The sequence below is a fragment of the Falco cherrug genome, chromosome 10 (genome assembly GCF_023634085.1).
Source record: "Falco cherrug isolate bFalChe1 chromosome 10, bFalChe1.pri, whole genome shotgun sequence".
NCBI lineage: Eukaryota > Metazoa > Chordata > Aves > Falconiformes > Falconidae > Falco > Falco cherrug.
The window spans coordinates 30,148,281-30,173,150 of NC_073706.1; the positions used below are offsets into that span (position 1 = coordinate 30,148,281).

General features: G+C 46.2%; 3 protein-coding genes and 2 non-coding genes across 19 annotated transcripts in view; all 5 read left to right on the plus strand.

Moving 5' to 3' along the window:
• DENND2B (DENN domain containing 2B) overlaps positions 1-12,622 on the plus strand; it is a 180,097-nt gene extending 167,475 nt beyond the window's left edge. For 8 of the 9 annotated variants that reach the window (XM_055723097.1, XM_027810361.2, XM_055723098.1 and 5 more), the window contains 6 exons: positions 6,689-6,866; positions 7,970-8,011; positions 9,229-9,340; positions 10,353-10,592; positions 11,377-11,463; positions 11,860-12,622. In XM_055723097.1, coding sequence (XP_055579072.1) covers positions 6,689-6,866; positions 7,970-8,011; positions 9,229-9,340; positions 10,353-10,592; positions 11,377-11,463; positions 11,860-11,894 — 694 coding nt within the window. In that variant the 3' untranslated portion in view covers positions 11,895-12,622. Of the gene's footprint in view, positions 1-6,688; positions 6,867-7,969; positions 8,012-9,228; positions 9,341-10,352; positions 10,593-11,376; positions 11,464-11,859 lie in introns of those variants that run through there. The other variant, XM_055723099.1, reaches the window with a different exon arrangement.
• Positions 12,623-14,698: 2,076 nt separating this feature from the next.
• On the plus strand, positions 14,699-18,057 carry RPL27A (ribosomal protein L27a). The gene is made up of 5 exons (XM_055723104.1): positions 14,699-14,847; positions 15,140-15,203; positions 15,749-15,824; positions 16,638-16,812; positions 17,870-18,057. Exons 1-5 carry the CDS (start codon positions 14,845-14,847, stop codon positions 17,996-17,998), a joined length of 447 nt encoding a protein of 148 aa, XP_055579079.1. The 5' UTR covers positions 14,699-14,844; the 3' UTR covers positions 17,999-18,057.
• LOC114016812 (small nucleolar RNA SNORA3/SNORA45 family) lies at positions 16,177-16,308 on the plus strand. The gene has a single exon (XR_003561511.2). It is a non-coding gene; the product is annotated as a small nucleolar RNA SNORA3/SNORA45 family (small nucleolar RNA).
• LOC114016813 (small nucleolar RNA SNORA3/SNORA45 family) lies at positions 17,145-17,276 on the plus strand. The gene has a single exon (XR_003561512.1). It is a non-coding gene; the product is annotated as a small nucleolar RNA SNORA3/SNORA45 family (small nucleolar RNA).
• Positions 18,058-20,980: 2,923 nt separating the features above from the next.
• Positions 20,981-24,870, plus strand: part of TRIM66 (tripartite motif containing 66) — a 51,771-nt gene continuing 47,881 nt past the window's right edge. For 2 of the 7 annotated variants that reach the window (XM_055723091.1, XM_055723094.1), the window contains exon 1: positions 23,592-23,915. In XM_055723091.1, coding sequence (XP_055579066.1) covers positions 23,696-23,915 — 220 coding nt within the window. In that variant the 5' untranslated portion in view covers positions 23,592-23,695. Of the gene's footprint in view, positions 21,143-21,560; positions 21,709-23,404; positions 23,556-23,591; positions 23,916-24,870 lie in introns of those variants that run through there. The other 5 variants (XM_055723090.1, XM_055723095.1, XM_027810359.2 and 2 more) reach the window with 4 other exon arrangements.

Here is a 24,870-nt window from a genome sequence, read left to right on the forward strand (position 1 = left end):
AAAAAAGGGCAGCAAAGATGTTTTATATAACAAAACAATATAATTTTTTATCTGGCTTTGCAAGCAAACTGATCTGATGCCTAGCAAGGGGATTGGATCAGCTGACCTCCTGAGGTCTCTTCCCACCTGAATTCCTTTATGATTCTATATAATTTTGCCTGAAATTGAAAAACAAAAGAGTTCTCTGGAGGCAGACACACAAGCTTAAAAACTTAAGTGAAAACAAGTTAAATTCTGAATCCTGATCATGTGAAAATGGTGCCTTACAAATGCAAGCAATCCTACAGACAGGCGGGTCTCCCAGACCCGTCAGTAATTGCAGGGCTTGTACATGGACACGCAGAGGTACCCTTTAATCCCCAATCAGCAGTGCTGTTACCCGTGACAGCTCCCCTTCTCAAAAATCTCCATTTCAGCGTCGCTTCAGTATTAGTTTACCAGCACAAAGGTGTTTACTGCTTCACGTTGCTCCTGGTGAGAAGGTTATCCCATATGCTTCCAGAGGCCACAGCCCCCTCCCCAGCCCTCCCCGCACCCGATGCTGCGTCTCTGAGTGTGCCTGTTGTTCTGAGTGCGTGTGCTTGCACATTCTGAACTTGGGGCTGCAGCTGTGCACTCAGATGGCTCCATCGCAATGCTCTCTTTTCCTCTAGCAACGACTCACGTGATTTTATTTTGAAATGTTCACAGGGTAGGTCTGCTTGCTGAGAAGCTGCAAAAATGTCATTTCTTTGGTTTGAGTCAAAAGAGAGGAACTGGAGATTTTTTTTCCCTTGTAAACACTGTAGAGTGGTAAGAAAGGAACAATCAGCAATAATTGTGTATAGGAAGAAACACTGTCATGTCTGACACGTTCATGCTGGATAGAAAACTGGAGATGTCCTGCGCCACTGTATCAAAGACTTCCTTGAATTCTCATTTTATTCCTCCATGCCCTGTTTGGTGAGTAGCTGCTGGTATCTAGGTTAACGAAACCCATGCCCTCACAGCATAGCAGCCTGGGGAGTGAAGCAAAAGCCATTGATCTGGGGGGCTCTGGGAGCACACAGCTTCAGAAGAATAGTGTCTGGGGGTCAAGGGGGTACTGGGGCTGAGCGCCCACACTGTGGACCAAGGGGAAAGCGGTAACATCTCCCTGCTGTCAGCCAGCTCTTCTGACAGGGCAGGGATCCTCCGGGGCTAGCTTTAAAAGCTGATTGCCTGCAGGAATGCTGCAGGAGCTGATTACAGTGAGACAGCTGGAGTATGGAGACTGTCACTTTTGATACCGATGTGTTTTTATTTATATCTTGTCCCTGATGCTATTACTTAGTCTTAACCACCTGAATAATAGTGCTGCTGTTATTTATTCTTACACACCCAGAGAAACCTTTATTTTTTCACAGCTTAGGTGTGTTTTCTGTCCGGCACAGCACAGTTTTGCTCTGAATTACAGCCTGCACAGTAACAGTAACACTGTATGCTCTCCACTCCCACCCAAACTATAGCAGTCTGCTACAATTTTGACTTCCATTTCTCTTTACTTGATGCTTTTCAAGGTTTCTGCTTTGTCCTTCCCCTCTGTCTTTGAGGTCCGTGTGTGCTGGAGGGGAGGCAGGACGAATCCTTAGCCCTGTAGCCTTTTCCCAGAGTCTTTGACAGAGTCCTCTGCAAATCTCAGACCATTTTATCTTGCAGAGTTGTCACGCCTGTCTCTCTGTCAGAGGCTGGAGCTAATCCAGGATCTGGGGAGACATTGAAGGGTGCAGGAGGGAAGTGTCAGGCATCTGGTTTTGCTACACAGTTCATCGACGGCACATGGGTAGGAGCTCTCCCAGAAAAGCACGGCCGTGGCCTGTGGCAAGGCACATGGGTGTGTAATACCCACCTGAGTCGAGGTGTTACACCTGGGAAGGATGGAGCCTCTGAAGTCCAACCTCAGGTGGGAGGGAACTCTCCCCAGCAGACTAGAGGGTGTGGGTCAGGGAGGTAACTCGGTTGCAGAGCAGCATATATGCATTAACACAGCAGAGGGAAGAGTTCAGCAGATGTGGGCAGAGTAACGTAATTAGCAGGGAGAAATGAGAAACGTGAAAAGGTTGTGGAAAAGTAAATGTGGGCCGTGGAAACACTTCTTTGTGAATTTATATTTTTGGCAATGCTTTTCCATCTGAGGAAGTAGATTCTAGAAGATTAGTCAGTCCCAGTCCTGTGTATGGTCCAGAGCACTGGCATAGCACAGAGCTGACATCAGCCCTGGGGTGATGGAGCTGCTGTGTGGCATAGCCCTGCACATGAAGGGGTGGTCCTCCCTCCTCTCCTGGCTGAGTAAGTTTGTCTGTCCCTTGGGAGAGGAGGAGGAGGAAGGGGAAGGGATATTCTCACCTTCCCTTCCTTCCATGTAAATGCCAAAATGACCGTGGAGATGCATGAGAGGAGCAAGGTGGGATCAGGGAGCCCTGCAGCAAGTGGTTGTCTGTGCTAGAGGCTTAGTCCTGGACTTAGGAGATGCTCAGTGTGCAAGGCTGCCTTGGGTCTGTGAGAAATGGAAGGTGGTAGAGGAGGAAGTGAGAAGGAATATGACTTTCAGCTATTGTTACAGAGAAAAGAGAGTTATCAAGTGTTTCTGTGGAATATTTCTAATGTGAGTAGTATGTGTAGCTGAATAAGACTTCAGCATTTTGTGAGAGTTGGTGACACATCCAGCTCCAGCACCCGCATCAGCATGCTCCCCACAGCCAGGGCAGGGTCTGGTCACTGTTCAACAGCAGACAACGTGCGTTTCTCAGAACATGGTAATTGTGCTGTGATTAGATATTAATATAGCCTAGACTTGGGGTTTTTTGTTGGTTGACCAACCCAGAAATTGATAGCGGACATCCTCCTGTCTAAAGGACAGTAAATGTTCTTGTTAAGTCACATGAATTTGCTTCTGACGTGGGCCTAAACCATGATCAGAAGCAGTCTCAACAATTCAGCTGAGTCATGGTAACGTCTGAAATTTCTGTGCCTCAGCTCTTAGTCTGAGCCTTGCGTCTCCCCAGCCAAGTACACGACAAGGAAAAGTTTCTGTGTGCTATCATGAGGAAATGATCTAGAAAACCAAATAGCCCAGAGGAAAATAAATCAACTTTGAGTAGGAGAGAAGCGTTATCATCTTTTGTCTGTAACATGATAAAAGACCTCTTTATCGAGAGAAATTTGTAATTAAGCAAGTCTCAATAAGACTTTATAATCTCATATTAAAACTTGCATGGCAAGAAGATCAAACATTGATTTTTTTTTTTTTAATCTAGTGAATAAAAGGCATAGGAAAAACCAAAACTTGGGCAAATTCCAAATAATTTTTAGCAAGATGATAACCGTAGGAAAAAAAGAAGCCCAAACCAACTAGAAGGAGAAGTGATGGATTGCCTATGTTTTGAAATCAATTGAAAGTGTGTATTTTTCTAGAAATTGTTCACTAATTCTGCTGTAGTGGAGTGCAAATTATCAGGATGAGTACAGTCTAATGGGATGAGTTTCGTGGCACAGGCTGTGTATGTATCCAGTACGGCTGGATAATAGCCTTACATACCTGTGTGTAAGAAAATTCCCTTTTCCCACAAAACTGGCAAACACAGTCACCTTTCACAGTCAGTGTAGCCTTATCCCGCGTGTACGGTTACACGTGCGTGCAGGACAGCGGGTAGCTGGCAGCAGGGATGCCTGCTGGGTGTCAGCAGGTGCTTCGCACGGGCAGAGTATCACAGGCCAGCAGAAGAGTCCGCATCTCTGTGCTGGGCTGAGAGCTTGGCCTTACTGCTGCCAGTTTTTTTGGGGAAGGAGGGAATGCTGGCACCCCGGGCACAGCTCACCCTATGCTGTAGGGGGGTGGCTGGAGCCCCGGGATTGTCACAGCATGTCTCCCACTTGTACATGACTCTGGCAGCGGTTCCTCTCTGAAGTGTGTGATGGGTTATGCTCCTCGTTAGTGTGTGATTCATGCAATGGTTTGGTTTCTTGCGCCCATGTAGGAAATTACCTGCATATGGGTAATATAAGAAATGTTTTCCAGTAGAACGACAGCTAGAACATTATGCAGTGCTCTTGTAAAACTGCACAGACCAAATGAAAAAGCCCACTCTCAAAACCAGCTCTCTGGATTACCAGAACTGCCCTAGACTATTAAAAGTGAAAATATTTTGAAAATCTGATTTCTTTGATTATTCTGTTGCTTTACTTCATGTGCTTCACACACCTTAAAGAAAATAAATCATCTGACTTCTTATTTCTCATAAACAAGAACAGTGGGACAATGTGTGGGTTGCACATCTTGAAAGGAAAAACTGGAGTGGACTTGGTTTCCCAGGGTAGGGCTTTCTTTTTTAATTTACCAAACACACTTCTCATGAATATACTCTTTAAAATATGGTTCAGTTCCTTTTAAGAGATGTAAACTGGGGTCTCCCTTACATCCATCCCCTCTGAATTTTTACTTGATGGCATGTAGAAACCTCACACTGAAGTGAAAGATGTGTATCCCTTCTAAATAGGAATCTTTCCAGCTACGGAGGAGACGCAGGCACTTTGCCCGAGCAGGAGTTTACAGCACGTGGGACAAGCAGCGCTGGGCGGGAGGGCAGCAGGCAGTTCTGGGGCTGAACGTTCAGAGCGAGCGTTTCATGGGGGTCAGCCTGAGATGCTTCACAGAGAAAGATTTTCTGAGACTGAATTTTGAAAAAGTGTGCAGAGCCTTAAAATGCACAGGCTGAGCTGCTGGCAGGGGCAGGGGCATGACCGGTGGCACACTGGCAGGGCAGAGCAGTGTGCTGCTGCAGGACACCCCCACCATGACTACTTGCTGCATTCAGCTGCTGCCTTGCCCCAGCCAGCTCTCGAGAAAGCTCTGGAAGAGGAACCAGTGTCCTGGGCCTGAGCCCGAAGCCTTCCCTAGCGTGGGAATAGCACACACGAGAGGATGCAGGGGCTGATTTACGTCACAGCACTGCGTGTAAAATAACAAGTTACAAAAGGGCATTCTATAGAAAGGAAAAAGTACTAACCGAGTATCAGAAGAATGTTTTCCTGCTTTTAGCTTAACATGGCTCTTTTTTTAGTCACTCGGCTAAGATGACTGAATTTGTAGTAGTTGAAAACACTGCAGACTCATTGAAGTGAGCTTGAGAAAGTGCTGGGAGCTGTACCATGCTCCAGAGCTCTTCTCAAACACAGCACTGTGCTTGCTGTGGTCTCTCGAGACCAAAATACAAAGCAATGCCAGCACCATTGCCTGCTACTAAAAATAAAATAAAATAAAATAAATAAATGGAGAAATGCATCATTTTACAAGAAACCTGTGTCAGGCAGTGTATGTTATAAAGATACGCTGTGATTGACAAATCTTAAAGGAAATGTCAGGTAAACCCAGCTCAACAGATTATTTGCAGTAAAAGACAAGCATTGGCTTCTCCCCAGCCGTTTTCTCTTTCTCCTCTAATTCTTACTTTTCCCATTCAGCAGACTTCAAAGGTTAATCACTGACAGGAACAAACAGGTGAAGAAACCTTTCTCCTGGCCTTGGAATAATCCACAACTAAAAATGCTCACAAGGGTTGTTCTGGTGGAAGTCTGATGCCACCTAAAGTCTCCAACAAACCTTGCAGTAGAAGAAATCAGCATTTCTCCCCAGCATTCTCAAGCAGGGACAGCTCTGAAGTTATTAGTTATTTATAGTTCTTTGTGGCTACATTAAGCACAGCAGAAGTTTGTGCTGTGAGAAAATTAGCTCAGTCATACTAGGCTGGGTACAAATCCAAATTTCTGTCATCCTCAGCCTGTGAGAAGCAGACGTTGTAACGCAGTCCAAAATCAAAGCTCTGAAACGGAGAGCCTGTCTTTATTCCCCTGATGATAAAACTAGCTTGGTAATGATATTCCTTTATTTTTAACATTTGGAAACCATGTGGCAGTAGAAGGTAATCAGATTCAGTAGGTGGAAGGACAGTGTGTGCAAGATGTTTTCCACAAATTATATCAAGCCTTAATGTTTAGTGGGTACAAGTGTGTATTTTAGAGTACTCCACTGAGTAGGGTTAATACCTTTATCGCTAGAATTGGTCAATAAGCCTGTTAAAGTGTATTACAATAAAAATCTGTTGTTGTCACAGAAACACACAAAATTTGAAAAATGTGTTGCTTTAACACATTTTTTTGGGGAGTAAGTATTGATTGTTGGGGTTTTTTACATTAGTAGAGCTTTTATTTAGGATTTTTTTTTCTTCAGTTTTGTTTTATTTTTTATTTTCCCTTCTTTGTGTGTTAGCGCGGGATGTAGGAACATCATGTTATGTGTTTTTACTACCAACATGGTCGTAACAGCTAAAAACTGAAGCTGCTTTTGGATTTTAAACATCATTCAAAGCGGCTGCTATTGAGTGCTGTTGGGAATGTTAAACTTTGCCTTCTAGATCGAAGTGTCTCTGAGTGCTATAAAGAAACAAATTGTTTCTAGTTTTTTACCTTTAGTTTCAAGTCACCTAACAGTGAGTGTGGGAGGAACTACCACTCTGCACAGTACAGAAATGGTGGGGACTGGGAGGGGACCTGGGCACCTCCGAATTCAGAAGCCCCCTGGGCACTTGCATTTTAACACACAAAGTTTATCAGCAGGTGGTAGGTGTTCTGGACGAAGAAGAACCTCTGCTAATGTGGTCGTTTCTCCCTCCAGCACCCTCTCGAGCTGCTCGCACGCCGTGGTGGCCCTGCTGTACCCCTTCTCCTGGCAGCACACCTTCATTCCTGTTCTGCCTTCATCCATGATTGACATTGTGTGCTGCCCTACGCCCTTCCTGGTGGGACTGCTCTCCAGCTCTCTGCCCAAACTGAAGGAGCTGCCCGTGGAGGAGGTAGGAGCTGACACCAGAGCTGTCTGCCCAGCGTAAAGCTGGCCTCACCCTGGAGAGGGCCTGCCATTTGCACATAAATCCTTACATGATAAATTTTTAATCTGCCTCTCTGTTTCTTCTCTGCCTAATTCTCATGGGCAACTGCCTCTTGGTAAAACTGCAGTAGTAGGTTTAGTCTACTCTTTATTCCACCCCTCTTCCCATACTGGGCACCTTGACAGAATGAAGTGAATGTTAACCTGGTCAACAAGTAAGTGCAGTGTAAATATGTTGATTTGTTCTGATTTCGTCCTACCTGGAACAAGTAGAGGAAGACATGAAGTGTCATCTGCTACAGCAGCTATTAATGCTAAAGGGAGTTGTGCATAAAGCCATAGCCAGCACAGAAAATAAAACCTTTAAGGCTTTTTTTTTTTTTTTTTTTAACTCCTAAGACTATGCTGGAAATCAAATGCAAGTTGCACTTCATCAACTCTTCCAGTAAAAAGCCACAAAATACCCAGGGGCGCTCTCCTCTCTCTTACTCCTATGAACTTGTGGTCATTTTTCTGTGAAAATTTCTTCTCTTGTCCACACTTTAAAGGTTCTCTGTGCCTCTGGCCCATGTAAATCTCTGCTCTGTTTTTTTCCCACCTTCCTAACATTGGTCTCCCAGATCTTCTCAGCTCTGTCTCTCAGTTTGCTGTTTCATTATTATTAATATTTCACACCCTTGCCCTTCAGAAGCCCTGCTGCCGCAAATGACACCATTTTCTTTAAACCCCTCTGAAATACTTTCCATCTGCACATTAACAAAAATGAATAGCAATACCTTGCTGAGGTTTAAGAAAAAAGACCTGCCTAACCCTTTTAGCTTTTTTTTTTTACATGTTAACCTAGTATGAGATCTGTTGTATTTATGTTAAATTAGACTGTAAGCTCTAAAGAAAAACTTCATCTTCTTGTTTTATAAAAAGCACACCACCTGTTGTTTCACTGTAGGAATTTGATTCATGTTGAGGCTTGGGACCATTCAGGTGATTTTTCTCTATGAAAAGGCTGACACAAATTAATGTTTTCTGTCTCTTCAGATATATTTCACTGTAGTGTTTTCTTTTCTTTAGGCTTTGATGGTTAACCTGGGGTCTGATCGATTCATCAGACAGGTAAAGTACAGCTTGAAATGTAGCCATGCAGTCTAGCAAGCTGTTTACTCCTGTAGTACATTTAGGTTTCTTTGATTAGAGATATTTGGAAGGAATTGGAAGGGAAAGAGATTGGGAATAAAAAAAAGTGCTCATTTTCTGTTTCACCTGCAAATAAGTACCGCTCCTCAGGTATGCAAAAGGGAGCGAGGCTGTGACTGTCAGAAGAAATCAGTAACTGTATTTAAAGTGCAAAGAAAACATAATAACATCATGTTAGCAAGAAAACTCACACTGTTGGAGGTGAAAAGGACAAAAATTGCACAGAAATATTTCTGACTGAGAGAGAAAAGGTGAAGAATAGTTTCATGTGGTAGCGAAAGCAGGAGCCTTGTAAACAGGAACATAAAGGATCACCATCTCCTGATAGTAATGTGGCACTAAACAACTTCAAAAATAATCATCATTCTGCAGGTTAGATAAGTAAACTTTACTGTATGATTCCCTAGAGCAGGGGTCCTCAAACTATGGCCCGCCGGCCAGATACGGCCCCCCAGGGTCTTCAATCCGGCCCCTGGTATTTACAGAACCCCCCCGCCCACCCACCCCCACCCCCTGCCGGGGGTTGGGGGTGAAACCAAGCAGCCGCAGATGACTGCCTGCCACTTCATTCGCATGTCAGCCCCCTGTTTAAAAAGTTTGAGGACCCCTGAGCTAGAAGATATGGCTGGTGAATAGTGGTTGCAGAGCTAAGATTCTTGTGTCTACTTGCTTTTGCTGAACAATCAGTAAATAAGATGAAGAAAGCAACAGGGGGAAAACCCAGAAAACAAGATATGCTAGAATATAAGTAAAAACAACTGTCAAGAATCAAAGAAGCTGCTTAAAACCAACTAGAGCAGCTGTGTAAACATGTAGCTAGGCTTTGCATGATGTATATTTAGATAAAAACAACTATTTGGACTCTTTGTCATGTAAAGAGCTGATTCCAAGTTTCTATATGTTTACCTTGCTCTTTGGATTATCATGCTTGACTTTAATCTCATTAAAAGCGACAAGATATTTTGTTTAGAAATATATGATAGATGCACATAGATTTTCATTATTTTGTTCCTGTAGGCATGACAGTAGCAGATACAAAATGCTTTTATTCTGAATTTTAAACCTTGTGAAAGTATTTGCTGTAGTTTCTGCATAGATTAATGTGATCTAAAGATATTTTTTTCTTCCTCTGTCAGATGGATGATGAAGACACACTATTACCTAGAAAACTGCAAGCTGCTCTGGAGCAGGCTCTAGAGAGAAAGAATGAACTGATAAATCAGGATTCAGATAGTGATTCAGATGACGGTAAGTTCATTTGGAAACAGGGACTTGTTTAAACAACCATGTAGGTAGTATTGTGACTTTCCATCCAGAAAAAAGAAAGGTGGGACTTAGCACTCAGGTACCTTTTCCAACATCAGAGATAGTCTCTGACCGTACAGGGAATGGGATGGATAGCATCAACCCACAGTAATATATCGTCAGGGATCTATTTCAGTTTCTTTGTAAATGACACGCACGCCCATGATTGCCTCAAAACCTTTACTGAGACGCGGTTTTACAGTCAACTTGGCCCTAATTCAGTCTGGATAACCATGCACGCTTAGGGGTGTGTCTGAGTTCAGAGTTGCTCTTGGCATTCGGTATTTTCAGGGGAGAGAAGCAGGTACCTCCAGAAAATAATTTCAGTGCAAGCAGGGCTGGGTTGCCTCTGAAGGTTCATATTTCTCTCCAGCAATTATAAAAACAGCCCAGGGTGAATTTAAATGCCTGTGGTTAAAAGGTATGAAACAGGCCCCTATTCAGTTTCTGAAATTTATTTCTATGTGTCTGTGTTACACATGTAAAACTATTTTAACATCCCAGCAATGATGAAAACCCAAATTCTACAACATACCCTTTTTGATCAGTTTTTGGTAAAGGGTCATTATCCCCAGAGCAACCATTTTAATTCTGAGTCATTTAGAAGCTTCTGAGGAAAACCCAAGAGTTAAAATCTGTAAAAAAAGGTGTAATTTTGACAAAGCACCCACAAAACTTGTAATTTTCTGAGCCGTATCCCAAGGATTTGTATTTCTTATTGACTCGTGGTTATGAAACACCAATTATGTAGGCTGGCAGTGTGGACTGTGAAGCTGTCACCCTGCCTGGTGCACATCCAGGTCTGCAGGGAGCCGGTACTGCTCCTTCCCGTGACCGGCGTGGTGTCGGTACATCCCCACACTGCTGCACGACACTGCCCGGCCCTTGGGGATGACAATGCTGACAGCTCTGGTAGCAGCTGATTTTGGTGTCTTATTGCCGCCTTATTTTGCAGAATGTAACACCCTGAATGGATTAGTGTCTGAGGTTTTTATCCGATTCTTTGTGGAGACAGTTGGCCATTATTCCCTGTTCCTAACCCAGAATGAAAAAGGCGAGCGTGCCTTCCAAAGGGAGGCTTTCCGTAAATCTGTGGCCTCCAAGAGCATCCGCCGCTTCTTGGAAGTCTTCATGGAATCCCAAATGTTTGCTGGCTTCATCCAGGACAGAGAGCTGAGAAAGTGCCGGGCAAAAGGTAAGGGCGGCTGGTTCTCCCGCGGGGCAGGTTCTCGGCCAGCGGCCCCCCTCCGCCTGCCCGCAGCCCGGCCCCGGGGCGTGGAGCTCCCGAGAGCACCCGGCGGGGGCGCTGACAACCGGGCACACGGCCGCATCCCGGCGCCGTCCGCGGCTCGGGCGCCCGGCAGCCCTCCCGCGCCGGTGCAGAGATGGGCGAGCGTCCCCCGGGGGCTGCCTGCCCGCGCCGGCGGGACGTGGCAGCCTCGGTAGCCCCAGGCCCGGCTAACAGGGACCGGCAGGGCCACGGGGGCCGGCCGGCGCGCTCCCGCCGCGAGGGGGCCGGGGGCGCGCGTCGCACTGCCGCGAGAGCTGCGCGGGTACGGGCGGGGCGGGGTGAGGCGCGGCCCCGGCTGCCGGCGGGAGGGGGGGGGGCGGGGCGGGGCCTGCGGGGGCGCAGCTGGCGGCGGGGCGGGGCCTGCGGCCGTGTCGGCGGGCGGGGCGCGGGGGGCGTGGCGGGCCCGATTCCCGCGCCGCAGCCGCCGAGCGGGTCTGCGCCCTCGGGACGGGCTGCTGGGGGCCCCGCTCGGCTGCGGTGTGGCGCCGCCCTGCCCGGGGGCCGGCGGGGAGCGCGGCCCGGCCCCTCGCGCCTCCGCCACCCGCGCCCGTTGTCCCGCGCGTACGCGGGCGGCGCCGAGCCGGGCCCGGGCTGGCGGGAGGCCGCAGGGGCTGCGGGAACGGGAAGCGGGGGGTGCGGGAGCGGCTCGGCCGGGCTCGGCCCAGCTCCCTCGGCTCCTCTCCCGCAGGACTCTTCGAGCAGCGGGTTGAGCAGTACTTGGAAGAGCTTCCAGACACGGAACAAAGCGGAGTGAACAAGTTTCTGCGAGGCCTTGGTAAGGACATCTTGAGAAGTACTTCTGAAATCAACTGCGGTGTCTTTTTTTTGAATTTTTAAGTTACAAAAGGCTTACCTGAGGTGACATCAGCTGGCCGAGCAGTTTCAATGTGACAAGGAAATAGGGAGGAAACGATGAAAGCACATTTAATCTGATAAACTCAGATTTAATTGTGATCTTTGTCAACACTTTAATTTTTGCTTGGGGAGGAGGGAACCAAAGCATAATCGAGGAAGAGCAGAAGCAGGGGCTGAGCGCTCAGGGTTCTGTGCCCTGGCTCTCCCTGCTGGTCCACAGCAATTACGTTACAAATTAGATCCGGTCTGCTAAGTAACTTTTGATTGCCCTTGGCTTTTCAGCATGTGCTAGAGGCTGATGGTGTGCTTTCTTTAGGAAACAAAATGAAGTTCCTTCACAAGAAGAACTAGCTCCTTTCTGCCGAAGTACCAACCCAAAGACTATTTAAGACACTGCTCTTGAGACACCTGCAGCGTTTCAGTTTGATGGAGGAGAGCGGAGTGAGCCGACTGCAGCTTTAAGTGATGACCGATGCTGTTGGTGTGCTCCTTTATGTATTTGGGTAGAATTTGTACATAATGTGCTGTAAGCTTTTGTAACTGATTTTGTAATGAGCGAGAAAAACTGTGGTAAATATTTGTATATTCCTGAAAATAACAGGTGCTTTTTTTTTTCTTTACTATGAATTGAGTTATGCTTGGTGCAAAAATGAATAGCTGATTATGTGCAGCTGACTGTCTCAGCAGAACCACTGACTTCAAGGGATGTTTGTGAGAGCTACACTGATGCCTGAATACTGCGGGGATGAATGAGCTCGGGTACGTGGGAGAGGTTGTACGCACAGGGACTGCTTTCATGTGGCGGAGTTGGGTTTTTTGGTTTTGGGGTTTTTTTCCTTCTAATTAATTTTAAGAGAAAGACGTAACAAAGTAACTTGATAATAAGGTACTTGGTTCACAATACAAAACTTCCACTTGGTTTGAACTCTGGTCAGTAAAGTACTTGTAATCCATTCTGCACTAAGACTGCTAAACCTGAGGAGATCTCAGTTCTTTGACATGCAAGCTGCAACGAGTAGGTACAGTACATCCTTTCCTAATATATGTATGTATGGTTTCTAATAAACTTTGTAAATATACCTGTTTGGTTTTATTCCTTGCAAACCTCAGCGGTTTCTGATGTTGAGTACATACAAAACCAGTAACTTCCCTGGGATTTTCAATGAATTTGTAATTAAATTAGAAAACAGTTATTATGAACCTGTCTTTTACTAGGTTTGCTATTTCACGACATGTAACTTGTTTTTTCTTCAATGTTTTCCTCTAGGGCTGAGACAAGGCATTTTACATCCTTGTTCTGTTACTCTTATCCTAACAGAAGAATCTCTTAAATACTTTTTTTTCTTGGCATAGGTTAGCAGCAGATTACTTTTTGTCATTGTATCATAGATGCTGCTTCAGAACTGTGGTATTTTCAGGTTGGGTTTGTGCTACATTGGCTGGATGATCAGAGTGGAATACAAGCAGCCTTTGCCTAGATTTCTGATGAGCTGACTGCTGACATTTCATGAGTCTGCTTTCCTTCTGCATTAACTGCAGTCTGTTTAGGTGGTGTTTCCCTTTCAGTGAAGGCTCTTCAGCAGGACAGGAATGGTTAGCTTGCCATGGCTGCCTGCACAGCTGTGAATGTTGCCTTTTGATCTGGTAATGTAACTCCCATTGAGATGCTGTAAGTTTTCCCTTAGACTGAAGAAGAAAATATAAAATACTTGAATACATTTGCAAGTCTGACGGCTAATGAAAATTAGCTAAAGCTTCTTACCTTTAGAAAACAAAAAAACCCCAAATCCCAAATGCTGGTTTTTTTTTCATTTGCAGCAAGATTTCTTTAGTTAGATTGGCTTTGAGGCTTGCGCAGTTCCTAACCTGACAGTGGTTCTGGTTTGCTATCAGCCTCATATAATAAAATTGAGGGATTCTTCACTAAAAAGGTGAAGTAGTTTCCTTTTTTTTTCTTATTTCCCTCACACACGTTTATACAAAAGCTTCTTAAGTGTACAAGAAATGTCTTAAAATACAAAGTGCTTTTGATTCAATGAAAACATAATCACAAATGTTAACATGGTGCAAGTTCCAGAATGACTTCTAGATGTTACTCAGAGTGGAAGGAGTAACTTGACTTGTATCAGGTGAATTCTGGCTATTTTATAAACAGCAGCTGCTAGACTTCACTTGTATCAGGTGGATTCTGGTTATTTTATAAACAGCAGCTGCTAGTAAATATACTGGTGAATGCATATTTCTCTTAAGAAAACAACGGATAAACCCAAGATCACTGGCTGAAGGAAGTGCTGCAGAGAAGAGTTGCTACAAAGGCAAGAAAAAGCCACAGAAATGGTGATGTGCAAGAATGTATTGCTGTAAAACCCCTCTCCCACACCAAAGCTGTTCTCCTCTGTCTGCATGTCAAAAATCTAAGTAGAAAGCTTTTAAACACTGTATTACCTACCCATCAATGTGTCTCCAGTTTTTGTAAAGCAAATCGGAGGAGAGTAGCAGGCAAGGTGAGATTATGTTTCAAAACACTTGTAGATGCTGTTTACTCTTACTTGTTACAGACGCCACCTTGATTTTCAGATGGCACTGTAAACCCATCCCCGTGTCACCGGGAGGCCTGAAAGGGTCAGATGGACAGAAAATGGGGGCTGGTGGTTTGCCTTCAGTATTAGTTGTTAAAACTAACGGTGTTCCTGAGCGTGCCATGCCGTTAGTGCGCTCTTTAACCGAGGAGGAAATCCTGTAGGAAACGCAAATCCAGTATGAGACCCGTGTTTTAAATGGGTGAAGATTTGCTTCAAGCCTTATGGTACAAAATACGTCAAAAACAAGTTTGAGAAGCTCACGCCCCCCCGGGAGCCGCTCCCGTAGTGTGGCAGGCTGCGCGACGTATTTATTTTTCCATTGTCACCGAAGTTTAAATAAATCCCGCTCAAAACCCTACTGTGGCCGCAGGGCACGGAGGGAGGGGGCAGCGGGTGGCGTCGGTAGCGATCGCCGCCACCGCCGAACGCCACCGGCAGCGGGGGTCGGGCGGCCCCGGGGCCCGGTGTGCCACCGCCGCCCGCCGCAGGGCCCGGGGCCGCTCACTCTTCGGAAACCGGCCGCAGCCGTCCAGGGCGGCCCCGCCGCGCGCCGTGGCCCCTCCCCACGGCCGCCCCGGTCCCGGCTCTCGCGAGAGGCCGCCCCGCTCCGCGCGCCCGAGCGAAGCCTCGCGAGATGTGCCCCTCGCCCGGCCCCGCGGTGCCTTGCCTCGCTCTCGCGAGCGCCGCGCTCTTTCTGTTCCGTCGCGCACGCCGCCGAGATGGTGGGTGCCGCTGCCCGGGCCCGCGGCCGCTGCCTCCCGCTCCGGCACGGGCCCGCGGCCGGGGACCAGCGGGGGGGGGCGGGGGGACGCTTCTCCGAGCCCGCGGCCCGCGCAGGGCGCGGCGGGGAGGGTGTTGCGCGGCGGCCGTCCGGGCCTTCCTTCGGCGGGGCCGAGCCACCATGGCGCCCGGCCGCGCCGCCGGCGGGGAGCGACGTGGACCGGGGGAGGGCGGCGGGTGGGCCTGCCTGCGGCTGCTCGCGTCGCTCACAGCCGCTCTCTCGCTTTCCCGCAGCCTTCCAGACTGAGGAAGACCCGGAAGCTGAGGGGACATGTTAGTCACGGCCACGGCCGCGTTGGTGAGTGGCGAGGCGGCGGGCGGCGGCCCCGCGGCGGGTGCGGGCCCGGCCCCAGCGGCACCGGCCCGGCGCTGAGGGGCCGCGGGGTCCCGCGCAGGCTCTGGGCGATGGCGAGCGGCGCTGCGGGTGGCGGCGAGCAGGTGCCGCGGGGATGGGCTGGTCCGAACCCTTGCACGTTCTTGAGGCTTCTCTGGATCTGTAGCTTGGGCAGTGCTCGGGCGGTGGTGCTGGTTGTGCGACATCTTTAGCTCACGGGGTGGTGCTGTCTCCTTTCGACCCTTCGGACATCCCCACCTTTTCTTGTCACCCTACTGGTGCCGGCATTGGTGCCTTCCACTCCTCTAAACCCCCCAGTGGCATGCTGTGGTTATTGTTTTTCCTCCTGTGGGGTTAGCTTTTAGTTGGCTCATCTCGCTGAATGGAGCTGAATTCAGAAGAGGGGGTGGAATTAGAATAATCAGCTTAAACTGACATTGAACATACCTCTGAGCTCAAGTGTTAATGTGTAATATTCTTAGCATAACAAACTTAACTTTTTCTTCTAGGCAAACACAGGAAACATCCTGGAGGGCGTGGTAATGCTGGTGGCATGCACCATCACAGGATTAACTTTGATAAATAGTAAGCTAACATTTAAAATACGTACGAGCAAGGTGTATGTTCTTGAAGTAGAAATAACTCACTTTTATATGGGAACAAACAAATATCCCTGCCATTCTATGTGTTTTTCCACTAATGTTAAGTGTGGCATTATAGCTACAGTCAACTCACGTCCCTGTTCACCCTAAAATCAAAGGCCTTTTCGCTTAAACCAGGCATCTTTAAGAGTTCAGTGCAGAATTCGTTAAATTTGACCAAATTTGCCTGTTACAGCGTAGTCCCTGCTTAGCAATGCACATGCACAATGTTACGTTCAATCCAAATGGCGTCCTATTTAGCTGCATACTGTTAAGGGAGGGTATGTTGTTGTTTTGCCGAGACTAGAGTCACATCTGGACACTGCCTGTTGTCCTGGTGTGCTATAGTACTCGGACAGTAACCACTAATCTATATTCACTGGCTGTGACCGTTCTTGACTCAGTCAGTCACCAGGTTAGTGACAGGAGCGCTGAAATGCCTCGGGCAGTGCAGCCCTCCCTGGATTCATGGAGTTGGGGTTGCCCTGGAAGTAGAGGGCTGGACCAAACTTACCAGTGAGAGGGATTGAGTTGTGAGTTCCAACGGAGGGAAATGCTTCAAGAGAAAATAATTTCCCCTTCGTTTGGACACTAATGGTTGTTACACTAAAATACTGCATGTATTAGTATGAAAGCACAATGTGATGTTTTGATTACTTGATCAAAGAAAGATGCTTGTTTCAGTGTTAATCTGTAGTCCTGCTTGTTCAAGGTGAATTAGAAGTGTGATCTAATGAGGAATGTGTTTCTTTCACAGTCACCCTGGTTACTTTGGAAAAGTAGGCATGAGACACTATCACTTGAAGAGAAACCAAAAGTTCTGTCCTACTGTCAATTTGGATAAACTATGGACACTTGTCAGTGAACAGACAAGGCTCAATTACGCAAAAAACGAGGCTGGACTGGCCCCCGTCATTGATGTTGTGCGCTCAGTAAGTTACTGCTCATGTTCAAACGTGCAGTTCCTGGTTATTTCATGTGTAACTTAGCTTTGTGTATCCAGGTAGGAAAATGGTGAACTGCAAATAAGCTACAGTACTTGAATATTTGTGAACTTCTGGGGACAAATTTCTTGGCATATAAGTAGTTACACAGGTAGTTAGCTGTTACTTTTTTCCTGCAAGAACTTCTCATACTTGTGTGTTACTGTGGACATGGGCGTATTCTGGAAGATAGTGTAAGATTACTTGTTTAAAATGTTACTGAAGGCATGTATAAAAACACAGCAGAACTAGTCTCATTTATATACAGTCACTTGTTTAATATCGAGACTAGAGTCACATCTTAACGTGTTTGATTGTTTTGGTGTGCTATAGTTCTCGGACATAAACATCTGATCACTATTCGCTGGCTGTGATGTCTCATATCTCAGCCTGCCACCAGATCAGTGACACAAACTAGTCTGGCTGAGTGGGTATGTTCTGCGCCCCAAATGAAGATACCTGTATTGTCTGGTTACACTGCTGAAGTGATGACTTCAACGGCTGTCCTTTTAATGTAAAGGACAGGAAGGAAGTGAGAGGATTCCAGTGGTAGGGAAGCAAAAGCTTCAATTGTACATTTAGGATGTGCAGAAGAATCCTTTGCTCTGTTCAGAAGTTCGAGGACCAGAAGTCATTGGGTAGTAGATAGCTGTGGAAGTGCAGCCAACTGCTCTTCCCTTCAAAAAAGTAGGGAAAGGTTGGCGACTTCTTTACCAGATTTCATGGTGTTTTCTGTATATGGAGTATGGCGGGGAAAAAATCCAGCTTGTAAATTATAGGAAAAGTTCAGTTTATGGTTTCCATTTTGTCTGAACAAATGCAATCCACTAGGTCATGCAGGGGATCTTTCCTTCATTGGTATCAATTTTATATTGGAGGCTGATGATGAATGAGGTCATGGTGATCATGGTTTTGGTTTTAACTGGTGCTTACTAAAAGATAGGTCTGAATGTAGGAGCCTGCAATCTGACTACAAACACTTAATGGGATTTTTTAATCTTTCTAGGGCTACTACAAAGTCCTGGGCAAGGGGAAGCTGCCCAAGCAGCCTGTAATTGTGAAAGCAAAGTTCTTCAGTAGAAGAGCAGAGGAGAAGATTAAAGAAGTTGGAGGTGCCTGTGTGCTTGTGGCATAAAAGCGTTTGTTTTATTCAAATTTTTTGAATAAAGACAATGTTTAAGATTTGCTGATTTACAGAGATTCCTGATTCTTTTTTCCTAACTTGTTCAGACACTGTTCACACTTAAGTCTGGCAATTTTTGATTAGTGGTTTGACTGCTGCTCGCTATTTTTTGACATTGCCTGGCTACAGCATTCAGCATTTAGCATGTACAAATACATCATTGCTCTGTCTTTATGGGGGAGCAAAACAGGCGGGTTCTGCCTGTATTTGTGCAGCTCTTTCAGCTGATGATACTCTTTACAGCTGTCTGTGGAAAGGTGGCTTTGTGGTCTATTATGAGGATTTTTGTTCACTGAAATGACAGCTAGGTGCAATCTGTGGGGATGCTGCCTTGGCCTTTGGGAATGAAATAGCATGAGTGTGGACAAAGAAATGCAGTGGAACAATGTGGACAGTAGTACAGCAAAAATTGCTGTGTGAAAGAGACTTGGTATGGGAAATCGCTATCAATAAGCTTTGTGATCAGTAGGCTTCTTCTTGGGTTAGTGAAACAATTCGAGTCCCTTTTCCACTAAGGTGGAAGTACAAGGTGGTATCGGAAGGAATGAAGGGGAAATCCCTGGGAATAGTGTGGGTCATTAGGGAGGGCCTGAAATAGGTGGGAAGAAACAACTCAAGGCTTCTACATTGTTATTGCTGGGCTTAGGTCATCAGAAGTGCATAAAGCAGGTTTCTGCAGACTGTGAAGGTTGCCTAGTACGCAGCTTTCATAAAAATAGCCCTGGCTTTTGAGCAGAATAGTGCTGTGTGGTGTGCCTGAGCAGCTAACAGCAACTGTGCCCCCAACAGAAAAAAGTGATCAATGTTTCTTTTCTCTATCAGCATTATGCATAGAAAGAAGGTGAACTAAATTCAAAATACACTGTGGTTAAATTATTTGGGTTTTTTTCCTGGCATTGTTAATGAAAAGCCTTTATAAATTACAACTCTTCTATTTGCCCCTCCAGTGCTTCAGCTGCTGCTAAATGGATGACAGCTGTCTAGCTTCTGATTGCAGTCAACATGCAAAATGCAGACCATTTTAATCCACGTGTTCTCTAGGAACTACTGGTGTAGTACTCCCGAGTACCAACTGAGGTGTTTGCATCAGAACATGAGGCTCATGGTCATCTGTAGTGGAAGTTCTATCTTCACTGATCATGTAACATGTTGCTTCTGCAACCTCTTAGCTGGACCTCTTAGAACACATGATGTTTGTTTGAGATGTAGGCTGACTTCATCCACCACAGGACAAAACTGCTGCTGCATGTACTAATGCTGAATTCCACTGGTTCGTAGGAACTGTAGCAGCAGCATGGTATCCTTTTGGGAATTGTGGCAGACTAGCCAGACAGGTTGCATTAGGCTACAAGCTTTTAAAGCTTCTTGTCAGTGTTACTGAACTGACAGATGGCATTAAGGGTTAGTAAGAGCAGTAATGTACTTAAACTGTTGCTCATTAAGCAGTTGCCTGAACTAATACAGTAACTGTTCACTAACTTTTGCAGTCCATACCCTCCTCAAGTAAGGTACATAGTTTCTGAAGTTACTGCATGTGGGACAGAAACGGTGCCAGCTAGCTTTAGGCTTTCTTACAGCTAATATAAAGCCGTGGCACAGCTCTAGACCTGCACTATATGGGTTTCTGATGTATTTGGCTTTAAAAGACCGTGCTTGCTTAGTTGTAATATCAAAATAGGACTTCAGTTGCCAATGCAAGGTTTGACCCTGCATGCCAAAGCAGAATCTAATGGTAAAAATAAAAAAAATTACTTGCAGCTAGTGAGCTAGCTCTTACGTGTCAGACCAAAACCTTTTTTTATGCTCACTGCTAGAAGTCTTGAATTATTGCTAATAGTTGCGAGTTACCTTCTAGTATATGTGTGGTATGATCTGTGATATCATCCTAGTTAACGAACTTCTAACCTAGTGTTTGGCAATATTTTAGAGTAAAGATGACCTGCTTTATTTTGATAAAATAGTGCTGAGCCAGCGATGCTGCTCATTGTGAAGAACTGTAACTTGAGCAGTTTGTAAAATGCTGGGGTAAGTGTATGTGAACTTTATCTCGTCGACTGCTGGGACCACTGGCTCCTGAGACATGATGCTGTTTATCCTCTGCCAAAGTTAAATCGCTTGACCTCAAGGGTGAGTTGGGGGTGCTGTGACATAAGGAATGTTCCAGACCGCGGAGGCGGTGTTCACCCACAAGTACCTGCGCACACGTGGCAATGGGCAAGTGACCAGCATAGGTAGGCACCACTCTCCGTTCCTGGGTATTTAATGTCTTAATATATGATGTCTGAAGTGGTTCCTGCAGCTCTTGCAGCACCGCTTTTGCACGCAGAAGGCCTTCGAGCAGCAGGTGTGCAGCGCCAGCTCTGACCTGCCCTGCTGGAGGACGGCTTGGGCCCGCAGAGGCTGCAGCTTTGGGTTTGTGGGGCAGCTGGGCCTCCAGCAGGGCACCTGCGCCGGGCCGTGCTGGGCTGCCTGCTGCCCCGGCGGCCGCTTGTCCCTTGCGCCCGGAGGAGCGGGGCCAGCGCGGGCCTAGCGGCGCGTTGCCGCTCGCAGCGCCGGGGCTGCCCTCGCCATGGCAACGCGCCCCGGCACCCGCTTCCGCTGACGTGCGGGCGGCGCGCCCCGCCTTAGCCCCGCCCCGCCGCCTGTCACTCACGGCCGCCGGGCGCGCGAGGGCGGCCGTTGGGCGCGCGGGGGCGCCCGCTGCCGAGGCGGGAAGTTGTGGCGGTCGTTGGCGCGCGCCCTCCTCTCCCCTCAGCGCCCCCCTCTGCCCTCTGCGCCAAGCTGCCCGCGGCGGGGCCGGCGGCGGCCGGGGCTTGGCTCCCCGCCCCCCGGGGGTGTGAGGGGCCGGGGCAGGCGCCGCCGCCCCTCCCGCCGTTTGGGGTGCGGTGCTGGCGGGGGTGACCCTGGGGGGCCGGGAGATCACAGGCGGGCCGCACTTACGACCTCAGGGGCGGGCTGTCCGCGCCACCTCACGGGCAGCTCCCGTGAGGCTGCTGGGAAGGCTCCAGGCCGGCTGCCCACCGTGGCCCAGTAAAGGACTTTACCTGATAAAAACAGGAGAAATGACGAAGCTAGATGAAGACCAACTTCTTAAATGTAAAACTTATTCCTTTTTATTTGTTCGGATTTTTGTTTTTAGGGTTAGATACTTTTCGGTTACATATTAGGACTGATAAAGGTTATGTTTTGGTAGAGGGGGATGGTGTTATTTTTATTCAATGTTTTCCAAATTCTTGGTGACTGGCAATACTGCTAGTGAGGCAACTATACACAAAACTGGTAAAGCTGATATTTCGGCATTTTAAAGTTCTGTAACGAGCTTTGTACCAAGATCCATGTTTAATGGAGGGAAGAAGATACAAAAGAACAATCTGGTTGAGAAAAGGGAACACAGGCAATTGAGAGACTTGCATAGAGAGTTTATCCCTAAAATACAAAAATGATGAAGTTGTGAGCGTGTATCATTACAAACCTCTCTTGTATGAAATGTGTTAATGTCTTACTAGAAGTTCTAGCCCTGCGATCTCTGGACACTTCCCTTCAACTTGCCTTGGGGTGGCTGTTGCGTTCCTGAGGCCCGGACTGATCCCTTGCTCCAGAGGCAGGCCCCCAGCTCAGTGCCTTTCCTTTGCCCTCGGCTGAGCTGATGCAGCAAAAGCCCAGTACGTTTCTTCCCATTCCAGGTGTGACTCCCCAGCTCTCCCCTGTCTTCATCTCTGGCCTGCATCCTGCCTCATTACCCTCACCGCACATCTCCAAATGCAATTATTTTCTTTGTAAACACTGCTGCTGAACTAGGTGTTTCCCATCAGGGTAGCCAAGTCACTGGTATTTTAGCTGCGTGACTGCTTGTTTGCCTACCTGTCTCAGTACAAAATTTTAAACACTTTTTATCACCCTCGCCTTTCCCCCTCCTACCAAAAAAATTGTTTCATATGTCGTGCAAAAAGCATTGGTTAAAATGTATGGTAACCCACTTCTGCTCATTTAGGCACAGGTTTGGCCTCTATGGTGATACAGCATTTCCCAGTATTAAGCTCTGTTGCACTGGTTCTGTGTGCATGGATGGGTGCTCTGGTCCTGGGCTGTGGTTTCTTTGTCTAAACCATGTGGTAGTCTTAAGACCTCAACTTCCTACTGCAGAAACTACACGTTATTGTAGATGCTGGCTTGTCTTCTTAGCAACAGTGGTTGCAAGAAACAATAGGGATGGAGCAAGCTGAGAAGCTGTGCTGCTCTAATTGCATTTGCCTGTGAAAGATGGTTGATGAAGATGCGCTGTAAAAAGTGAGCTGATATAATAAGCACTGATATAAAGCTTATTAGTTAAACCACAGGCACAATTACCACAGCTCACTTTTAAAGGGACTTCTAGCTTTGAAACTGCAATCAGAAGTTGTAGTGATAGGTTTGAATTTGTCTAAGTGAATTCAGTAAAGCTGATGGATGTCTACCTGTTTTCATTTGTTCCTAGAATGGGTCTTGGGTACAAAATATGATGCAGACTTTAACGTACGGTCCATTTTTTTCTAAAATATTGTAAATAGCAATGACTTTGGGATGCAGCACTGATTCTAGTTGTGAATTTCTAGTTGTGAATTTCTGAGTGAATTTTGCATTGTAAAAGAAAAAAAAAAAAGACCTGTTACTAACCATTTCCACTGGCATCTGCCCTGAGACAGAATCCCTCGAGAAAATACATAGCCGTCAGAGTAGACCTGCTGCTTTTCTGTGCTGGGGAAAGCTGAAGATCATAGCTGCAAGTTATATACTGCTGGTAGCAAGGGCACCATTCCGAGGCAATGAGCAGCTACATGGGGCTTTGGCCCCAGGAGGTTTGGTCAGCTGCAGGGATGATTCCAAGGGAGGATGAGACTGTAGTTGCTTTTTCTCCTCTGATGCAACTTGCAAAAGTTTCCCTTTGCAGGTTGTATCTGATATGCATTTCTCAAAATGTCAGAGTTGAGGATGGAGCATGAAATGCAAAACTCTGTTTACCTTGGGGAGCTTGGGTTGGTAAGAGGAATGCTGCCCTGCTTGTGGGAAGTTCAGGTTTGGTCTGTAATTTGATCTGTGGTCATCTTGACAGTTGAAATTTGATTATGGCAAAGTGTATTTTATTAGATTTCTATAAAGAAGATTGGCAGAAGATGCTGTGCATTTATCAAGGCAGCTTTCTAACGTTGCATTGCTGAAATGACGAAAGTATGATCAGTTGTGCTTATTATTTGCTTTACCTGAAAACTCTGAAACATTGAGGCAAAATTGTAAAAGCAGGCAGAGAATATAGTCTTTTTTATTGCACAGTTTCACTGCTTCTGGCAGGAAATGTACAGCATGTGACAATTCAGCCTGGTGACAGCTTTGTAAGTAGATCAATAGAAGAGATTACTTAAGTTTATACAGAAGTTGCAGGTACTATAGAAAGGTAGCGGGATTATGATTTGTAAACCTTAAACCACACTTTCCTGCACAACAGTCTGCAAAGATATTATTTTTTGTAAAGCAGGTATGTGATTTTCAGCTGCAAGGAACTTCCTCTTTCTTCACAAGCGCTGAATCAATGTTGTTTCTGAGAACCTGCATCCCACTGTTGCCTTCTAGTTTGTGCTTGAGTGATCAAGCGTTTTGTTAAGTGAAGGGGTTGTCATGAGCCATTTTGTGACTCTTCATGTTTTTGATGTCAAACTTCAGCCAACAGAAATGGAGACCCTGGATCTGTTGAAGAATTGTTTGGTGTGCAGATGGGACCTGCGGAGGAGAGACCCCAGAATGCTACCTTGCCTTCACTCGTTCTGTAAGGACTGTCTTCCAGATTTGATTCAAGGATATAGATGTGTTCCCACTGAGTATGAAGTTCTATATGAAGGTAATAATCAAGAATTGCTGGCTTGTGCTCTTTCTATTACAGTATTATAAAAGTAGATGGATTTAGAAATGCTTTTTGTATCCTATTCCTTTACAGCACTACTTTAAAAGAGTAAACTGGGAGCCTCAAGGTTTGTATTTGTAAGAGAGTGGATTGGGAGCAAGCCTCCTTCATTAATGTTTTTCATCCAACAGCGATGTTTGGAAGAGAAATGACACAGTTGGGCAATATTTAGCATTTTCCAGAATACACCAAGTTTCAGTTACCAACTCTGACGTTGTGAATATTTGATTTGTTTAGCTTAATAAGTGAATAAATGCTACAAGGTAGTTTCTAGCCTACATTTTTATCCGATCTTTTGGATGTGTTGGACCTCTCTGTGATACTGGTTGTGGTGATGGATTTATTCGTCCTTCCCTACCCCTTGTGCACCTCCACCCCCCAACATGAACACAAAAACATCCTGTTCTTTGTTCTTAACAGAGGTCGTAATAACTGTTAGAACACGTGTGTTGTGGTGCACTGAAACTTTTCCTTTTATCTCATTGTAAACATGGTTTCTGTCGATCTGAACCCTTCTGGCTGTAGGGTATACTGTAAATCACCCTAACAAGCTGAGGAAACTAGTGAGGATGAGAAGCATTTTGTGATTGTGGCTTTTGAAATCCTGAAGTTATTTCTACGATTTTTGGTAGCGATGGTAATAGAAAATACATAACTTTTTTGGAATAAGACAGGACTTAGATGACAGAATACAGTCATTTTAACTCGATGAGTCTTAATTGCCATGGGGAAGCATTCCAGACTCATTACTAATTTATAAGAAGAGCAAAGGCATGTAGATTACTTGTATTTTCACAGGCTTTGAACTTCAGATGAATAAGAGGCATCGTTTATTATCTCTTCCATAGCAGATTTTAGAATCATGTAGGAAGAGAAGATACCTTCCCTGAGG

Bases quoted from the DNA above. Each gene is read 5' to 3' on its own strand.
- RPL27A (XM_055723104.1), top strand. The intron at 15,825-16,637 runs GTAAGCTAACAT...TTTCTTTCACAG, and splicing joins AGGATTAACTTTGATAAATA to TCACCCTGGTTACTTTGGAA. The intron at 16,813-17,869 runs GTAAGTTACTGC...TAATCTTTCTAG, and splicing joins TCATTGATGTTGTGCGCTCA to GGCTACTACAAAGTCCTGGG.